The sequence below is a fragment of the Tribolium castaneum genome, chromosome 6 (genome assembly GCF_031307605.1).
Source record: "Tribolium castaneum strain GA2 chromosome 6, icTriCast1.1, whole genome shotgun sequence".
NCBI lineage: Eukaryota > Metazoa > Arthropoda > Insecta > Coleoptera > Tenebrionidae > Tribolium > Tribolium castaneum.
The window spans coordinates 4,638,541-4,653,585 of NC_087399.1; the positions used below are offsets into that span (position 1 = coordinate 4,638,541).

The 15,045-nt window shown below is 34.9% G+C and overlaps 1 protein-coding gene across 1 annotated transcript; it reads right to left on the reverse strand.

Annotated features, from left to right (window-relative positions):
• Nucleotides 1–42: 42 nt before the first annotated feature.
• On the reverse strand, nucleotides 43–4,327 carry LOC658521 (probable multidrug resistance-associated protein lethal(2)03659). Its single transcript, XM_015982567.2, has 7 exons — nucleotides 3,916–4,327; nucleotides 3,643–3,873; nucleotides 3,170–3,597; nucleotides 2,960–3,116; nucleotides 1,299–2,914; nucleotides 1,012–1,242; nucleotides 43–963 (listed from the first exon to the last, which is right to left on the reverse strand). Exons 1-7 carry the CDS (start codon nucleotides 3,993–3,995, stop codon nucleotides 50–52), a joined length of 3,657 nt encoding a protein of 1,218 aa, XP_015838053.1. The 5' UTR covers nucleotides 3,996–4,327; the 3' UTR covers nucleotides 43–49.
• Between the last annotated feature and the right edge of the window lie 10,718 nt (nucleotides 4,328–15,045).

Consider the following 15,045-nt stretch of genomic DNA (forward strand, 5'->3'; position numbering starts at 1 on the left):
TATGGATAATTATGCATTCCTAATGAGGTCAAAAATAATAAACAACTTGTTAAGCTTTAGTCATTTTATTGCTGTTTACACAGTACTGGTAAAAGAACCCATTGACGTCTTCTAGCAAAACTTTTGGACTCCCAAACTCTACGACAACCCCATCATTCATCACTAAAATTCTGTCTGAATCCATCACAGTATTCAACCGGTGAGCAACTGTTAAAACTGTCGCCTTATGAAACTTGCGTCTGATTGCTGATTGAATCAACACGTCTGTCTTGAGGTCGATATTAGCCGTAGCTTCATCCAAAACCACAATTTTGTTCCTTCTCAGCATTGCTCTAACCAGGCAAAGCAGTTGCTTCTGTCCAACACTAAAGTTCGAACCCCCTTCTGAAACCTCACTGTCCAAGTCCCGAACCACACTTTTCAGTTCAACGTCCTCAAGGGCCGACCACAACTCAGCGTCGGTAAATTCATCAAACGGGTCCAAATTTTTCCGCAAAGTTCCCAAAAATAACACTGGGTCTTGCGGAATGACGGAGATTTTGGAACGGAGGTCTTTGAGTGGAATCGATTTGGTATCGATGTTGTCGATCAAAATCGTTCCCTCAAATGGGAACAGGCGGAAAAGTGTGGAAACCAGAGAGGATTTTCCGGCACCTGTCCTCCCAACTATGCCAATTTTTTCGCCCGGTTCGATGGTAAAACTGACTTTTTTGAGAACAGGGGGTTCAGTGGGTGAATATTTGAGAGAGACTGATCGAAATGTTATTCGGCCTTGACTTGGCCATGCCTTTGGGGGAGGTATTGTCCCGTCTAACTCTGGCGGTAATTGTGTGTAATCCAAAACGCGTTCGACCGAAGTTATTTCACTATCCAAATTACTCAAAGTTATCATGACAAATGCAATTAAAGACACGACGTAAATCCCTAAATGGATTGCCAAACCGACATTAGCAACCTGCGCCCCTACGAATTGTTTTTATACATTTACCCAGCTCATTATTTTACACAAACCTTCGCCCAGCAAGAAAAATCCAAAAATAATCAACGCGACGTAAAAATTGCAAATAAAATCAGCGATAAAACTTAGCAAAGCGTAGATGTTGATGACCAAGTGCTGAGCAGAAATGTGAAGATTTTGGTGGTCTTCAAACTCTTTCAGAAGTGTGTCTTGCGCATTGAACGCTTTGATAGTTGCTAGACCTTGAAGAGTCGCAGTCAAATGACTGAAAATTGGGCTACGTGCTGAAATTTTCCAAAAATTAAATTTAGAAATGTTTGGTCTAGCGTCTAGCTCTTACTTATTCCTTCAGTCCTTTTTGCCGACTTTAAAACTGGCATAAACACGACCCCTAGGCAGTAATAGCTAGGAATCAAAATGATTGTTGGAAGAACCATCCAATAATTTAAAACGCAAACTAGCAAACAATTCCCGATACAAATTAAAAGTGACGGTAAGAACCACACCAAAGATAGTGGGATTGCTTGATCAATACATCCAATGTCCATTGAAAATCTATTGAGGATTCTACCACTGGCATTATTATGAAAAAATTTCATATCGGCATGGGCTACATTTGTCAGCATCTTGTTATGCAAGCGAGAGGACGCTTTTTTAGTATAACTAACAAACAACCAAGAGTTTATAAAAATAATCAAAATCAGTGCTAATAGGAAAACACCGTAAAGGAGCAAGCAATTTTCGTTTGAGAAAAAATTGTACCAACTATGATCAGGCAAAGAATTTTGTCGTAAGTTGAGCCAAAAACTGAGGAAATAGTCCTGGCAGTTCCCCACCACTTGAATTAGAACAAAAGTTAACATTACAAAAACAAACAATAATTTTCCCCCGACTGTGAAATACGTTTTATAGACGTGTCCAGTTTTTAAATTTCCGAACTCTTCCTTATTAACTTCAGTCGGTACAACTTGGCTTTGCAAAAAGTGTGACTGGGGGTTTGATTCCGCGAAACCACTTTGCTCTAACTGTTCAATACATTCAAGTCTCCCCTCTGTCAAGGAGTATATTTTTGTGGCTTTTTGAAGGTAACTCACTTGGTGGGTCACCAAAACAACACACTTGTCTTTCAAATAGTTTTGCACGCACTCTTTGAAAATTATCCGAGCTACTTGGGCATCAACAGCCGATAAGGGATCATCCAGGAGATAAATATCAGCGTCTCTGTAGACACTCCTGGCCAAGTTAATCCGAGCTTTTTGCCCTCCACTCAACATAATTCCCCTTTCCCCAACTAGTGTGTTATCACCGTAAGGAAACAACGCTAGATCGTGTTCCAAAGCACACACTTTGAGCACTTTTCGGTACTTTTCCTCATCCATTGCCTCACCGAAAAGAATGTTTTGTCTGACACTGGCCGAAAAAATCCAAGCTTCTTGCGAAGCGTACGAAATACGTCCTTTCAGTGAAACAGTTCCATTGATTATTTTCGTTTCTTTGATTATTGTTTGCAAGAGTGTGGACTTACCGCCACCTGCAGGACCAACTATACCGGTAAGTTGCCCACAAGTGGCAGTCAAAGTTAGGTTTTTTAACACAAAATCGTGTGAATTATCCCACTTGACGCCCAAATTTTTGATTTCAATGCCAAGAGTTGCAGCTTCTTTGATTTGAAACTCTTTGGAGTGGCACTCAGTTAGCAAAAATTTCTGAATGCGGAGTATTGTAGTTTTCAGTTCTGAGAGTTGGGTGATTGCAAGTGGTGTGCACAGAGTTATGGCCATTTTCAAATTCTCGAAAGTACTCGCCATTGCGAAGAAGTATTGGGGTGTTAACGGGAGTCCTGTCAGTGCAGCTAAGGACACTCCCAAAAGGATAATGATTTTGACCACAGTGTGTTTGAACGAATCGTTTAAAATAAACATGTAAGTTGCTGTCTTTATCTCCTTGAGCTCTAAACTGGGGCAAACTGATTTAGCTTTTTGCCAAATTATAACGACTCACCTTCTAGCAATTGAAATCAATTTTGTGAATGGTTTTTCCCAAGCATACATTTTGATAATTTGCATACCACTGATAAGGTCATTTATTAGGCCTATTCTGTGGTCTGTTTTTTCGGCAATACGTCTCCTAACGACAGAATTGTGTTTCGAGATAAATACTACAAGAATTAGTTTTATTTCTACCGGTTTCGCTCGTACCTACAGTACTCACACTGGAGGAAGAAACACAAAATTAAAACAAGAACACCACTTGTGGCAGCACGTCCTATAGTGACGTCCACGTAAAAAATTCCAATAAGAACTTCCGCCGGCCCGATCCACACAAAATTAATAAGATCACAACAATCAAACCTACGAACATCGTTACTGAGAAGATTAATTAACTGTCCTGTGGTCACTCTTTGTAAATGATTTTTCTTCAATTGGAGACACTTTCTATAAATGAGGGAAGAACATGCGACTTTTGCCTTCATTCCCAGAATTTTGCTAGCAGCCACGTATGTATGAAAAGTAACAAGGCGAAGAAACGGAAACAAAACAATCATCAATGCGGAGAAAAGCGCATCGTTTTGAGTCACTCCTTTCTGACTTAGAGTATAGTAGTCGAGTAATTTTTGCAAATAATATGGTTGGAACAAACTAAAAATTTGCGTTTATAAGATAGATAAATAAAAAGGTAGTCACCGTGATGCAAGATCCACGGGAAAGAACAAACAACCGTAAAAGAAAAATCGAAAACCGTAACTTTTCATTATTGCACGCGTGAGCGATGGGTTTTTCCCTTTCAGCTCAAGAAACCAAAATTTTTCCAGTTTTTCGGCACAAACTCTCGCCTGACAGTTTCCCGGTGTTGCGTAAAGTGAGTCTTCGGTGATTGCGGTTTTGGTTGCTTTGCCAACAACTGGCAATACCCAGCTAATTGCGAATTTAGTAGATCTTGCAAAAATTAAGTCTTACCAAAATAGCCAATTTGAAAGAAAGTTGGACGTGTCCACGGGATGATCTCTTCTTTGCTGTTGTTTATTTTTAGTTTCCATTGTAATTCACTGTTTCGTGAAATCGTTAATAATAATTTTCTATACGTAAATGTGTTTTACTGTGTCCTTTACTTATCGGGTGTTGAAAAGAATCCTGCCCTAATTGCACTCGCAATTTTACAAAATTGCAATGTTTTAATTTAAACTACGTGGGTTTTTGAAAAAAATAAACAGTTTAAAAATAAACAAGTTTTTTATATGGAGGTGCTTGATAAACATGGTAATCGTTTAAGTATTAAAGTCAAAATCATGAGTTATTTGGTAGTAAATGAATTTTTCCAGAGGATTTGAATTTGTAAACAAAATTTCTGTTTGATAAACGTGTGGAAAACTAAATTTAAAAAATAGACCTATAAGATAAGCTGTCCCTTTCAGCAACAACTTCTCAGATTATTCTTTTATTAAGATAATTTTCAAATAAAAATCTACACTGAAAATTAATTAGCTATTTATTCGCATTTAATATTTTCTTTTTTTTTTGATTTGTATTATACAATGTGTTCAAAAATGGTCGTTCATCAAGTCACCTGTGAAATTTGAACGTAATGTGCCGCTTAGTTTAAATTGTAAATGCCGTCAAAGTGGCAGATCCGTCAAAATAAAGTAAAAAGGCTTCAAATCTAAAAAATATAAAACACAAATAAAAACAAACCCTGCATTTGAAACAACTTTGCTTAAAAATGGAAAAAAAATGAGTAAAAAATTTATTCAATAATTTGACAGAGATGACAGTACTGAAACTACAATAACCATGTGAACAAAGCGGCACATGAATTTAAATTCCATAGTCGACTTGATGAGCACTTGATTTTTGGATACATTGTACTAATGACAGTAAAGTAAGTACGTTATTGATAAAAATATAAGAAAATTAATAAAGAGAATTCAAGGGGGCGAATATTTTTTAAAAATTTTTTGAAAAAAAACACGAAAAAGAAACTTTTGCATTTCAGACCATTACATTTTTTTTAATCTAAAAAGCTTTAAGTTTGTTATCAATATAACGAAGCTTATTAGGCACAAAAAACACATTGTTCTGTAAAATGTGGCTTAATATAGAATTAATACAAGCTTTAAATTGCTTTTCGCTGTAGATACTTTTACCGATCATTTTCCACTTTACACACACGGGTTTGAAGTCTAGAAATGGATTTCCAGTTGTTACAAATAATGTTCACAATTGGCAAATTTTTCGCTTTGACTCCACGTTCTATAAAACTTGAAAAGCAAACTTTCATCCAAAAATTCTACGCTGTTGCGTTTTTCCTTGCACTTTCAATTGGAGTGGTGGTTTCGATCTACAGTAAAAGCTTCCACCGCAATGAAATACACATAAAAATCGTTCTCATGTTTTTCAAAGAAGCGTCTTTGTATTGCTTCAATTATTACGTAATTGTGGTAACAACTTTCTACAAACGCCGGACTTGGACCCGATTATTGAAAAATCTCGAAAGTTGTGCAAAAATCAAAAAGACCAAAAGATATTGTTACTATTATTACGCCTTTTTTGGAGTCCATCTGGCCTATGGCGTTGTTATAATCTACAGCATTTGTGTCCAAACTGAGAAATCAGTTTTTGATTTTTTGTGTCGTCACACGGTTGAGTATTTCCAAAATTACATACACTTTTTTTATCAATTGCTACTGTATCTGATAACTGACATGATTTTGATGAGGTACAAGGAACTGAACCGTGTGATTTTGGATAACATGTCACGGAATCATTTATTTTTGGTCCGGAGGACGGAAACTTTGGCCCAAATTTTGAACCAAACTGTAAACTTTTACAATAGTGCGTTTGGCTGGCCCATTGCCTTTCTGATTTTTTTCGCAACTTTGGATTTCCTCGACAATGTTGATACGATCATGTACGAAAAAACCAACGTGACTTTCGTCCACTTGGCCGTTTTAAATATCCTCAGAGTTGGGAAAAATTTTGTTAGTGTTTCATTCAAAACAACGAAAATTTAAGTAACATATTTCAGGTTTGTTTACTGTCTTTGATTATCTTGTGTGACTGTGTGGTTAAAGAAGCCCAGAAAAGTCTTGTCTTGACTTATGAAATGCGGTGGTATTGTCAGACAGCCACGATGGAAGAAAAACAAGAACTTTACGAGTTCAGTAATTTCGTCTCCCAACATTTGCCCAAATTTTCGGCTGCGAATTTCTTCGATATAGAACGATCGACGATTTTGAGTGTTTTAGGGACAGCTTGCACTTTCCTGATCATTATAGTGCAGTTTCGTAATTCCTAAAGATTTCAGATTACAAAATGACAAGAAGCGTCTAATAGTTCAAATTAATTTTAAACGCTTTCTACTTAATACACTTACGATGAGCTAGATACAGGTTTTGTCATATAAAATTACAGGTTGCGTGTTTTTTATTCAATTCGGTAACTTTCTCACGAGCAAAATGGGCTTACGTTTGCCGCTGAAATGTGGAGGTTGAGGTGCAAAACTGAACACCACACCCTGAAAACAAACAATGACCCAATTTTCTGAATGAACGCACAATTAGATACAATCTGTCGAACGCCAATCAATTTGGGCGTCCATAACTTTGAATATTTTATCAAAATTATCTAAGCCATTGTTTCGAGTTGCAAAATAAAATATCCGCAATTACAGTCGTCCTAAGGGGAAGCCGGCGAAAGTGACCTTTTCTAATTTTGAAAATGACTTGTTATATTTTCAATGAATCATCCTAGAACGACCAGCAAGGTCGCTCGGTGGCATTCAACTTAAATTTTTCTATCCTTGATCACAACATGCCAACAATTGATCATTTCTTCCAACAAACAAAAGACAGAATGTGGCAACAACCTTTATAAATCACAACTAGAACCGATTGTATCGCCACATATCTCGTCTATTTATTGTTTCAAAAGTTGCCAAAAGTGACCCACTTTCCGAAATAATCCATTTTGGTCAAACTCACTCCTACAATCCTGCGAGCTTTCGCCGCGACCTTAAGTTACTGCCTTAATTAATTTCTTTGAAATAATTATTTTTCCGAAAGAGCAGGGCCGCATTAATTAAACGTGTTTTTAATACGATGCAGGAGAGTTAGGGATGCCACGCCTTCAGCTGGAAATAGCTTATTACCGTTTTTATGAAAACATGTGTAATATTAAAAATTTTGATTACAATTCAGCAATAAACTGGAGCATTTTTTATATTTTGTTGCGTTAATTTATTAGGCACATAAATTTGCTTAATTAATTTTTGACACTAATAACAATTATATTATTTATTTTTATAAGATAAAAAACTGGTATTTGCCTAATAAAGTCTTTTTTTAACAAGACTTTTGCCACTATCTAATTGTTCTAATTAAAACAACGTAAAAACACCTTTCCCGCGTGTGCAAATGACCAACTAGCAATAACTTCTTGTTGACAGGATAATTCTATCACTAAAAATGTCACAGTGTTCCACTTAGGCAATTTACGCGTCCACCTGGTGTGTTTACAATTAGTTCAGTCGATTACGTATTTTTAACGAAACTAGCATTTTCGAAAAACAAATGTTGTAATTATAGTTTTATCGTTTGCACTGAATTTTCCCAATTTTTGGAACAATCTCTCCTACTGGCAGACCAAGTCTGGACGCGGTATAAAAATAAGCCACCTTTCACTAAAATCCACATTGCACAAGAAGCTATTAGAAAAAACAAATCGCGATAATTTATTGATTTTGAACAATGCTGCTCCAGATTCTGATCAATAACTCATTAATACAGATGTCGGTTGCTGAAGTGAGTTGTAATTACACGCGCTTATTGTCGCTGGTGATTGAATTTATTAATTTGAGACATAAATCATGGCTTAGAGCCAAATCGGTTCCTTATTGGATCAAAACAAGTCATTATTTATTCAAAAATCAAGTTCAGACGAAAAATTACTCTTCTGGAAAGCGTACACAGACGCCAATTTCATGCTCAAGTGAGTGGCAGTCATGCGTACGATGCGATGGTCAGGTAATTAAGTCGATTCCATCCACTTCTTAAGACACCGTGACATAATAGTCTGCGGCCAGTAGACAATTTCGCTATTTTTACTGTTACGGTTGTTAAACTTGTTTATTTTACTGATCGAAGGTGATCCGATCTAGTTTTGGATTTTCGTGAGACACTCGGATTGTTTAGGCCAAGGACCCGACTCGAATCCGGCATACAAGTACGCAATAAATTAGTAATAACACCGGTGCAAATTGCATAAATTAACAGGAGTTTTGAATAAATGTGGTCGGGCAAATTAACAGAAAGTAGTGCAATGTCGCTGCATTGTCCTGCAACAATTAAATATAAAAGCTCATTTAATTGTGTTGGAGAAATGAAATTGGCTTTCGTAATTAGATTATAGTCAGATCACTACCAAACCAGCTATTAAAAAAATGTAAACCGAGTTTTGTTTTTTTCAAACGTAATTGGCGCAGTCAGTAGTTCTCTAAAACTATTTTGTGGACTCGCTTAAAAAAATATTACAAATTCTGTATCAATTAATAGGTAAAGGTTCCTGCAAGCTAAACCATGACACGATCAAAAAATTCGTTTAAATTTAGAATTCATAAATAAGTTCTTATCAACCAGCCTTTGTTTTCCTCTAGTACGACTCCATCCAAACCTGCTATTAAAAAAATGTAAACCGAGTTTTGTTTCTTACAAACGTAATTGGCGCAGTCAGTAGTTCTCTAAAACTATTTTGTGGACTCGCTTAAAAAAATATTACAAATTCTGTATCAATTGAGAGGTAAAGGTTCCAGAAAGCTAAACCATGACACGATCAAAAAATTCGTTTAAATTTGGAATTCATAAATAAATTCTTATCAACCAGCCTTTGTTTTCCTCTAGTACGACCCCATCCAAACCAGCTATTAAAAAAAATGTGAACCGAGTTTTGTTTGTTACAATCGTAATTGGCGCAGTCAGTAGTTCCCTAAAACTATTTTATGGACATAATACTACTCGTTTAAAAAATATTACAAATTCTGTATCAATGAAGAGGTAAAGGTTCCTGAAAGCTAAACCATGACACGATCAAAAAATTCGTTTAAATTTGGAATTCATAAATAAGTTCTTATCAACCAGCCTTTATTTTCCTCTAGTACGACCTCATCCAAACCAGCTATTAAAAAAATGTAAATCGAGTTTTGTTTGTTACAAACTTAATTGGCGCAGTCAGTAGTTCCCTAAAACTATTTTATGGACATAATACTATTCGCTTAAAAAATATTACAAATTCTGTATCAATTAAGAGGTAAAGGTTCCTGAAAGCTAAACTATGACACGATCAAAAAATTCGTTTAAATTTGGAATTCATAAATAAGTTCTTATCAACCAAGCTTTGTTTTTCTCTAGTACGACTCCATCCAAACCAGCTATTAAAAAAAATGTAAACCGAGTTTTGTTTGTTACAAACGTAATTGGCGCAGTCAGTAGTTCCCTAAAACTATTTTATGGACATAATACTACTCGCTTAAAAAATATTACAAATTCTGTATCAATTAAGAGGTAAAGGTTCCTGAAAGCTAAACTATGACACGATCAAAAAATTCGTTTAAATTTGGAATTCATAAATAAGTTCTTATCAACCAGCCTTTGATTTCTTCTAGTACAACCCCATCCAAACCAGCTATTAAAAAAAATGCAAACCGAGTTTTGTTTGTTACAAACTTAATTGGCGCAGTCAGTAGTTCTCTAAAACTATTTTGTGAACATAATACTACTTGCTTAAAAAAATATTACAAATTCTGTATCAATTAAGAGTTAAAAATTCGTGAAAGCTAAATCATGACAAGATAAAAAAATTCGTTTAAATTTGAAATTCATAAATAAGTTATTATCAACCAGCCATTGTTTTCCTCTAGTACGCTCCATCCAAACCAGCTATTAAAAAAAATGTAAACCGAGTTTTGTTTGTTATAAACGTAATTGGCGCACCTAAAACGATTTTTTGGACATAATACTACTTGCTTAAAAAAATATTACAAATTCTGTATCAATTAAGAGTTAAAAATTCGTGAAAGCTAAATCATGACAAGATAAAAAAATTCGTTTCAATTTGAAATTCATAAATAAGTTATTATCAACCAGCCTTTGTTTTTTTCTAGTACTTCATCCAAACCAGCTATTAAAAAAATGTAAACCGAGTTTTGTTTGTTACAAACGTAATTGGCGCAGTCAGTAGTTCCCTAAAACTATTTTGAGGACATAATACTACTCGCTTAAAAAAATATTACAAATTTTGTATCAATTAAGAGGTAAAGGTTCCTGAAAGCTAAACCATGACACGATCAAAAAATTCGTTTAAATTTGGAATTCATAAATAAGTTCTTATCAACCAGCCTTTGTTTTTCTCTAGTACGACTCCATCCAAACCAGCTATTAAAAAAAATATAAACCGGGTTTCGTTTATTACAAACTTAATTGGCGCAGTCAGTAGTTCCCTAAAACTATTTTGAGGACATAATACTACTCGCTTAAAAAAATATTACAAATTCTGTATCAATTAAGAGGTAAAGGTTCCTGAAAGCTAAACCATGACATGATCAAAAAATTCGTTTAAATTTGGAATTCATAAATAAGTTCTTATCAACCAGCCTTTGTTTTCCTCTAGTACGACCCCATCCAAACCAGCTATTAAAAAAAATGTAAACCGAGTTTTGTTTGTTATAAACGTAACTGGCGCAGTCAGTAGTTCTCTAAAACTATTTTGTGGACATAATACTACTTGCTTAAAAAAATATTACAAATTCTGTATCAATTAAGAGGTAAAGGTTCCTGAAAACTAAACCATGACACGATCAAAAAATTCGTTTAAATTTGGAATTCATAAATAAGTTCTTATCAACCAGCCTTTGTTTTCCTCTAGTACGACTCCATCCAAACCAGCTATTAAAAAAAAATGTAAACCCAGTTTTGTTTATTACAAACTTAATTGGCGCAGTCAGTAGTTCCCTAAAACTATTTTGAGGACATAATACTACTCACTTGAAAAAATATTACAAATTCTGTATCAATTAAGAGGTAAAGGTTCCTGAAAGCTAAACCATGACACGATCAAAAAATTCGTTTAAATTTGGAATTCATAAATAAGTTCTTATCAACCAGCCTTTGTTTTCCTCTAGTACGACCCCATCCAAGGTGCTAAAACTATTAACAGTATCCAGTTTTATCTAAAAACTAGGTAAATGTACTTGGAGTAGATTTATCGTCTTGACTGCAAGACTACATGAAAATTGCAAATGAAAAATCATTTGCATTTTGAGAAAAACATCGCGTAATAACTGGCATTTCCTTCATTAGCCGCCTCATTAATATGCAGTGATTGGCAAGATCCTGCAGCAAATGTCACCAAATGCTGATGATCCTGAGTCCTGCTTGTGACCTATATCGCGTATCTAGGCCGCATTTCCATTTATGCAAATCAAGCGAGAAAAGAAAATAAATTAAATAAGAATATGAAAGCCGGCGACTTATACAATATTTGTTTCATAATGTGGCCCAGCCCAACATCTTTTAATGATTGACGGCCAACTGAATATCCGTCTAATGTCCATTTATTTGAAAATATGGATCGATAATATGCAATTAAGATCAAGGACGGAGCGGCTTAAAAATTTATTTGTCGATATTTGTAAATGAAAGTACAGCTAATTGTAAAATAATCTGATTTAAAAGTGTCAACATTTTCGTTTTACGATTTTTAGCCATTAGACGTGATCTATTTCCCGTCAAACGCTGGCCATAAATTTACCCATAATTACGCCCAATGATTGATTTAGTAATTTTATAATTTCTAATCAGTTTTATTAACTGTTTTATTTGGGACGCGAGCCACGGTAATGAGATATTCAAAGCGACTTCATGATTTGTTACTTGTGGACAACAGTCCATTTATGCCGATTGACATATTGCCTTAAAATGCTAAGTGAGTGAAGAAATAAGACCAAGTGACTAAGACAAGTCATTTACTTGATTATTATCGATTAATAAATAATGCTAAAAAATCATAGGGAATTTTACTGACGTGGGACTTGCGGTTAAAGCGCTTTAGGTTGTAATTAATCGACAAGTAGTAATCGTCTAGTTCTCGTCTGCAATTTTTAGCGGTTTCGTTTTGTCGGAAACTACTCACGTGGAAAAATTGTATTTAAGAATTAATGATGCTGGGGGATTTTGGGGACAAAGGTTACAAATTATGCGTGTCAAAGCTTTCGTTAGCTGATCAGATCAGATTAGCATAATAGATAAATAGTATAATTTGTCAAAAAGTGATGAATTTACGGCCATAACCCATTTAACTTTACAGAAAACTTAACAAGTTATTATTCAAATAAGTGCGAGATAAACTACCAAATAAGGGAAATTGGAATATGGAACAATCTGGAAATAAGCAAACGAAAATTCGATTTTTTTTTCTTCTCATTATTGCATTACTTTAATGCAAAACTAGTTTATCAAAATATCCCAAAGCAAATTTGAATTGTTCTCCACATTTCTATTATTGAACGACCTTTACATATCATGAGGTGGTCTTAGAAATTTTCATTTTTCAAATTTCGCAATTTATTTCAAGGGAACTGGGCGGAAATTCTGAAGACTATTTCACCAATACCTTTATTTTAATATTTTTTCTCGTTTTATTTTCATAAATTATTAATTGTTCCGACAGTTATCAACTGCGTGGGCGTTTGTGAGTGTAGGAAGGTGTAAAATGAGTGTCTGTTACCATTACGATTGAAAAGGGCATTCAACCTAAATTTTCCGATTTCGTAAATCGCTAGCACATTTCTGAAGCAACATAAACTAATATCGTTAGATCTGAAATATCATTTGAAGTTGGTGTGAATATTTTCCACTTAGCACTTTCGGTTTCTTTCATAATAAGCGATAATGGACGCATTTTGCACAACGAGTTCCCACAACCGCTGAATTGCAAGAATAAAGCACCGATTTATTTGTTTATTTCAATCAAACGAGACTGATCCGAGTCCCCGAATCCGTGTCAAGAGCAAGCTTAATACCATCCCACACAATCCGGCGCTAAGTAAACACAAAAACGGGGCAAAAATTGGCCAGAACCCCATTTTATGGCAACTTTGGCCCCAACCTTGGAGTTACACAAGCGCCATATCGCTTTCTTCGAGCCCACGCTCTGTACAGAGTGTTCGAATAAGACGTCAGCGAGGCATTGTTCAAAGGCTTTTGTGTGGAAATTTCTCAATTACTAATCAGAGATGATTGATTTGCCACTAGGTCGCGCAAATCCAAACGGAAACGTCTAAAAGGTTGTCATAATATTTTTTCCGTGAATGATTTATGAGTTCCTGTAAAATTTTCAAATTGATATAAATCGCTCATTACGAAACGGTTCATAAATAAAGAAAAAATTTTGCATTCTGCCATTTGTGGGTCACTTTCGCTTCTCATAAATTTTAAAATTTTTATTGGGTTCCGATCGCCGGTCCTGAAGTGTAACAGCAGGAGAACAATGGGGAATTAATAACAGGCTTGTTGTGTGTAAGCAGAACTGGGCATGTGTCAGGAGGATATTATAACGATGATTTACTGCAGATCAAGAGCAAGAGATTGATGGAACATAACTAAACGTTGGGAGAAAAAAATATTCAAGACAGTAAAACCCAATGAAAAATATTTTTTCGCAACACTGAATTGGAATTTTTTTATGTTGCAATTAGTAATTAATATTTTTCGTTTTGCACCAAGTCTTTTATTTATTACGTGCCGAATACAAGCTCCGGTAGGTTAAGATGAAGTTTATTTATTTATTCAGTTTTCCACAGAATTATTCCTACAAAAGCGAAAAATTATTTCTTGGTGAACTTTTATTTAAGTTCAAGTACGTATTTTTACACCAATTAAGTGATGCAATGTAGTAATGAGTTTCTAATTAAAATTATGATATGTAGGTACGTTCATTTAAGGTAAATAATTACAAACACCTGTTTATGAATTGTAATCGCATGAGTAATTATAATTTATTTAAATGTAACGAAACATTAAGTCAGGTATTTCGTTGTAAACCCTGTGTATCATTTTATTTATTGTAACGTTTTCTTTGTACACCATTAATTTTTTATTATAATTACCCCAAACTGAGGGCTCTTCAAGCTTATTGATTTATTGAAGTCAGGCTGTATTTTCTCAGAGGAATCGATCGGTATCGTAAATATTTTCGGGTCACCCTTGTCAAGACACCATTATCTTTTGTAAAACTTTATGGTGTACAAGGAAAACGATGCTGCAATATTTACAATTTTTTCTGAAAGCTTCCTTGTTGCATAATTACATTTTGTCAGCATAATTTCGGCGAAATATTCCCATGTTAAACAGCACTGACTGCTGACACATTCAACTTTTACTACTATGTTTTCGTATCTTTTGCATACAATTAAAAATGCTTTAAGGCCATTAGTGTTATAAAATCGGATATTGTAAAATTTATTGTCCAAAATAAAACTTATAAAGGTTTTTCTTGTTACGTTCACTTTCTTCCCATTCTTCAGCACGACTGATATGTTTCCAATAAAAAAACAATTTTAATTTCTGAGAGCCTTTCTTTGTAACCTAGATCTGCGACAGTTTCAACAATTTAACAATCGAAGTGGAACCAAACAAACCGTTAAAACACCAAAAAACTTAATTATCAATATTTCCAAATCTGAATATTTAAAACCGAAAAACTAGTTTGGAATTCCGAATTAATGACTTACAATTACCATAACTGCGCCGACATTTCCACAGTTTATTGTTCCACTATAACAGACAACTGCGCGTTTTTTCGTAAAAATCACAATTTTGAAAATTGTCACTCGTGATGTGTGTAAATCCCACATTCGAATCGGTCCCAATCCGATTCTTGCGTAACATCCACTTTCCCCATAATGGCACAAGGCGAAACTGCACCAAGACAAAATAAAACTGCTCTTTGGCCGGCTCCGGGCGTCGTTACAAAACGGCGTTAGTCACCAAATCAAATTCCGGGATCCGGGCGTGAAACCGGGGCAAGAATTCGGACTTTGCG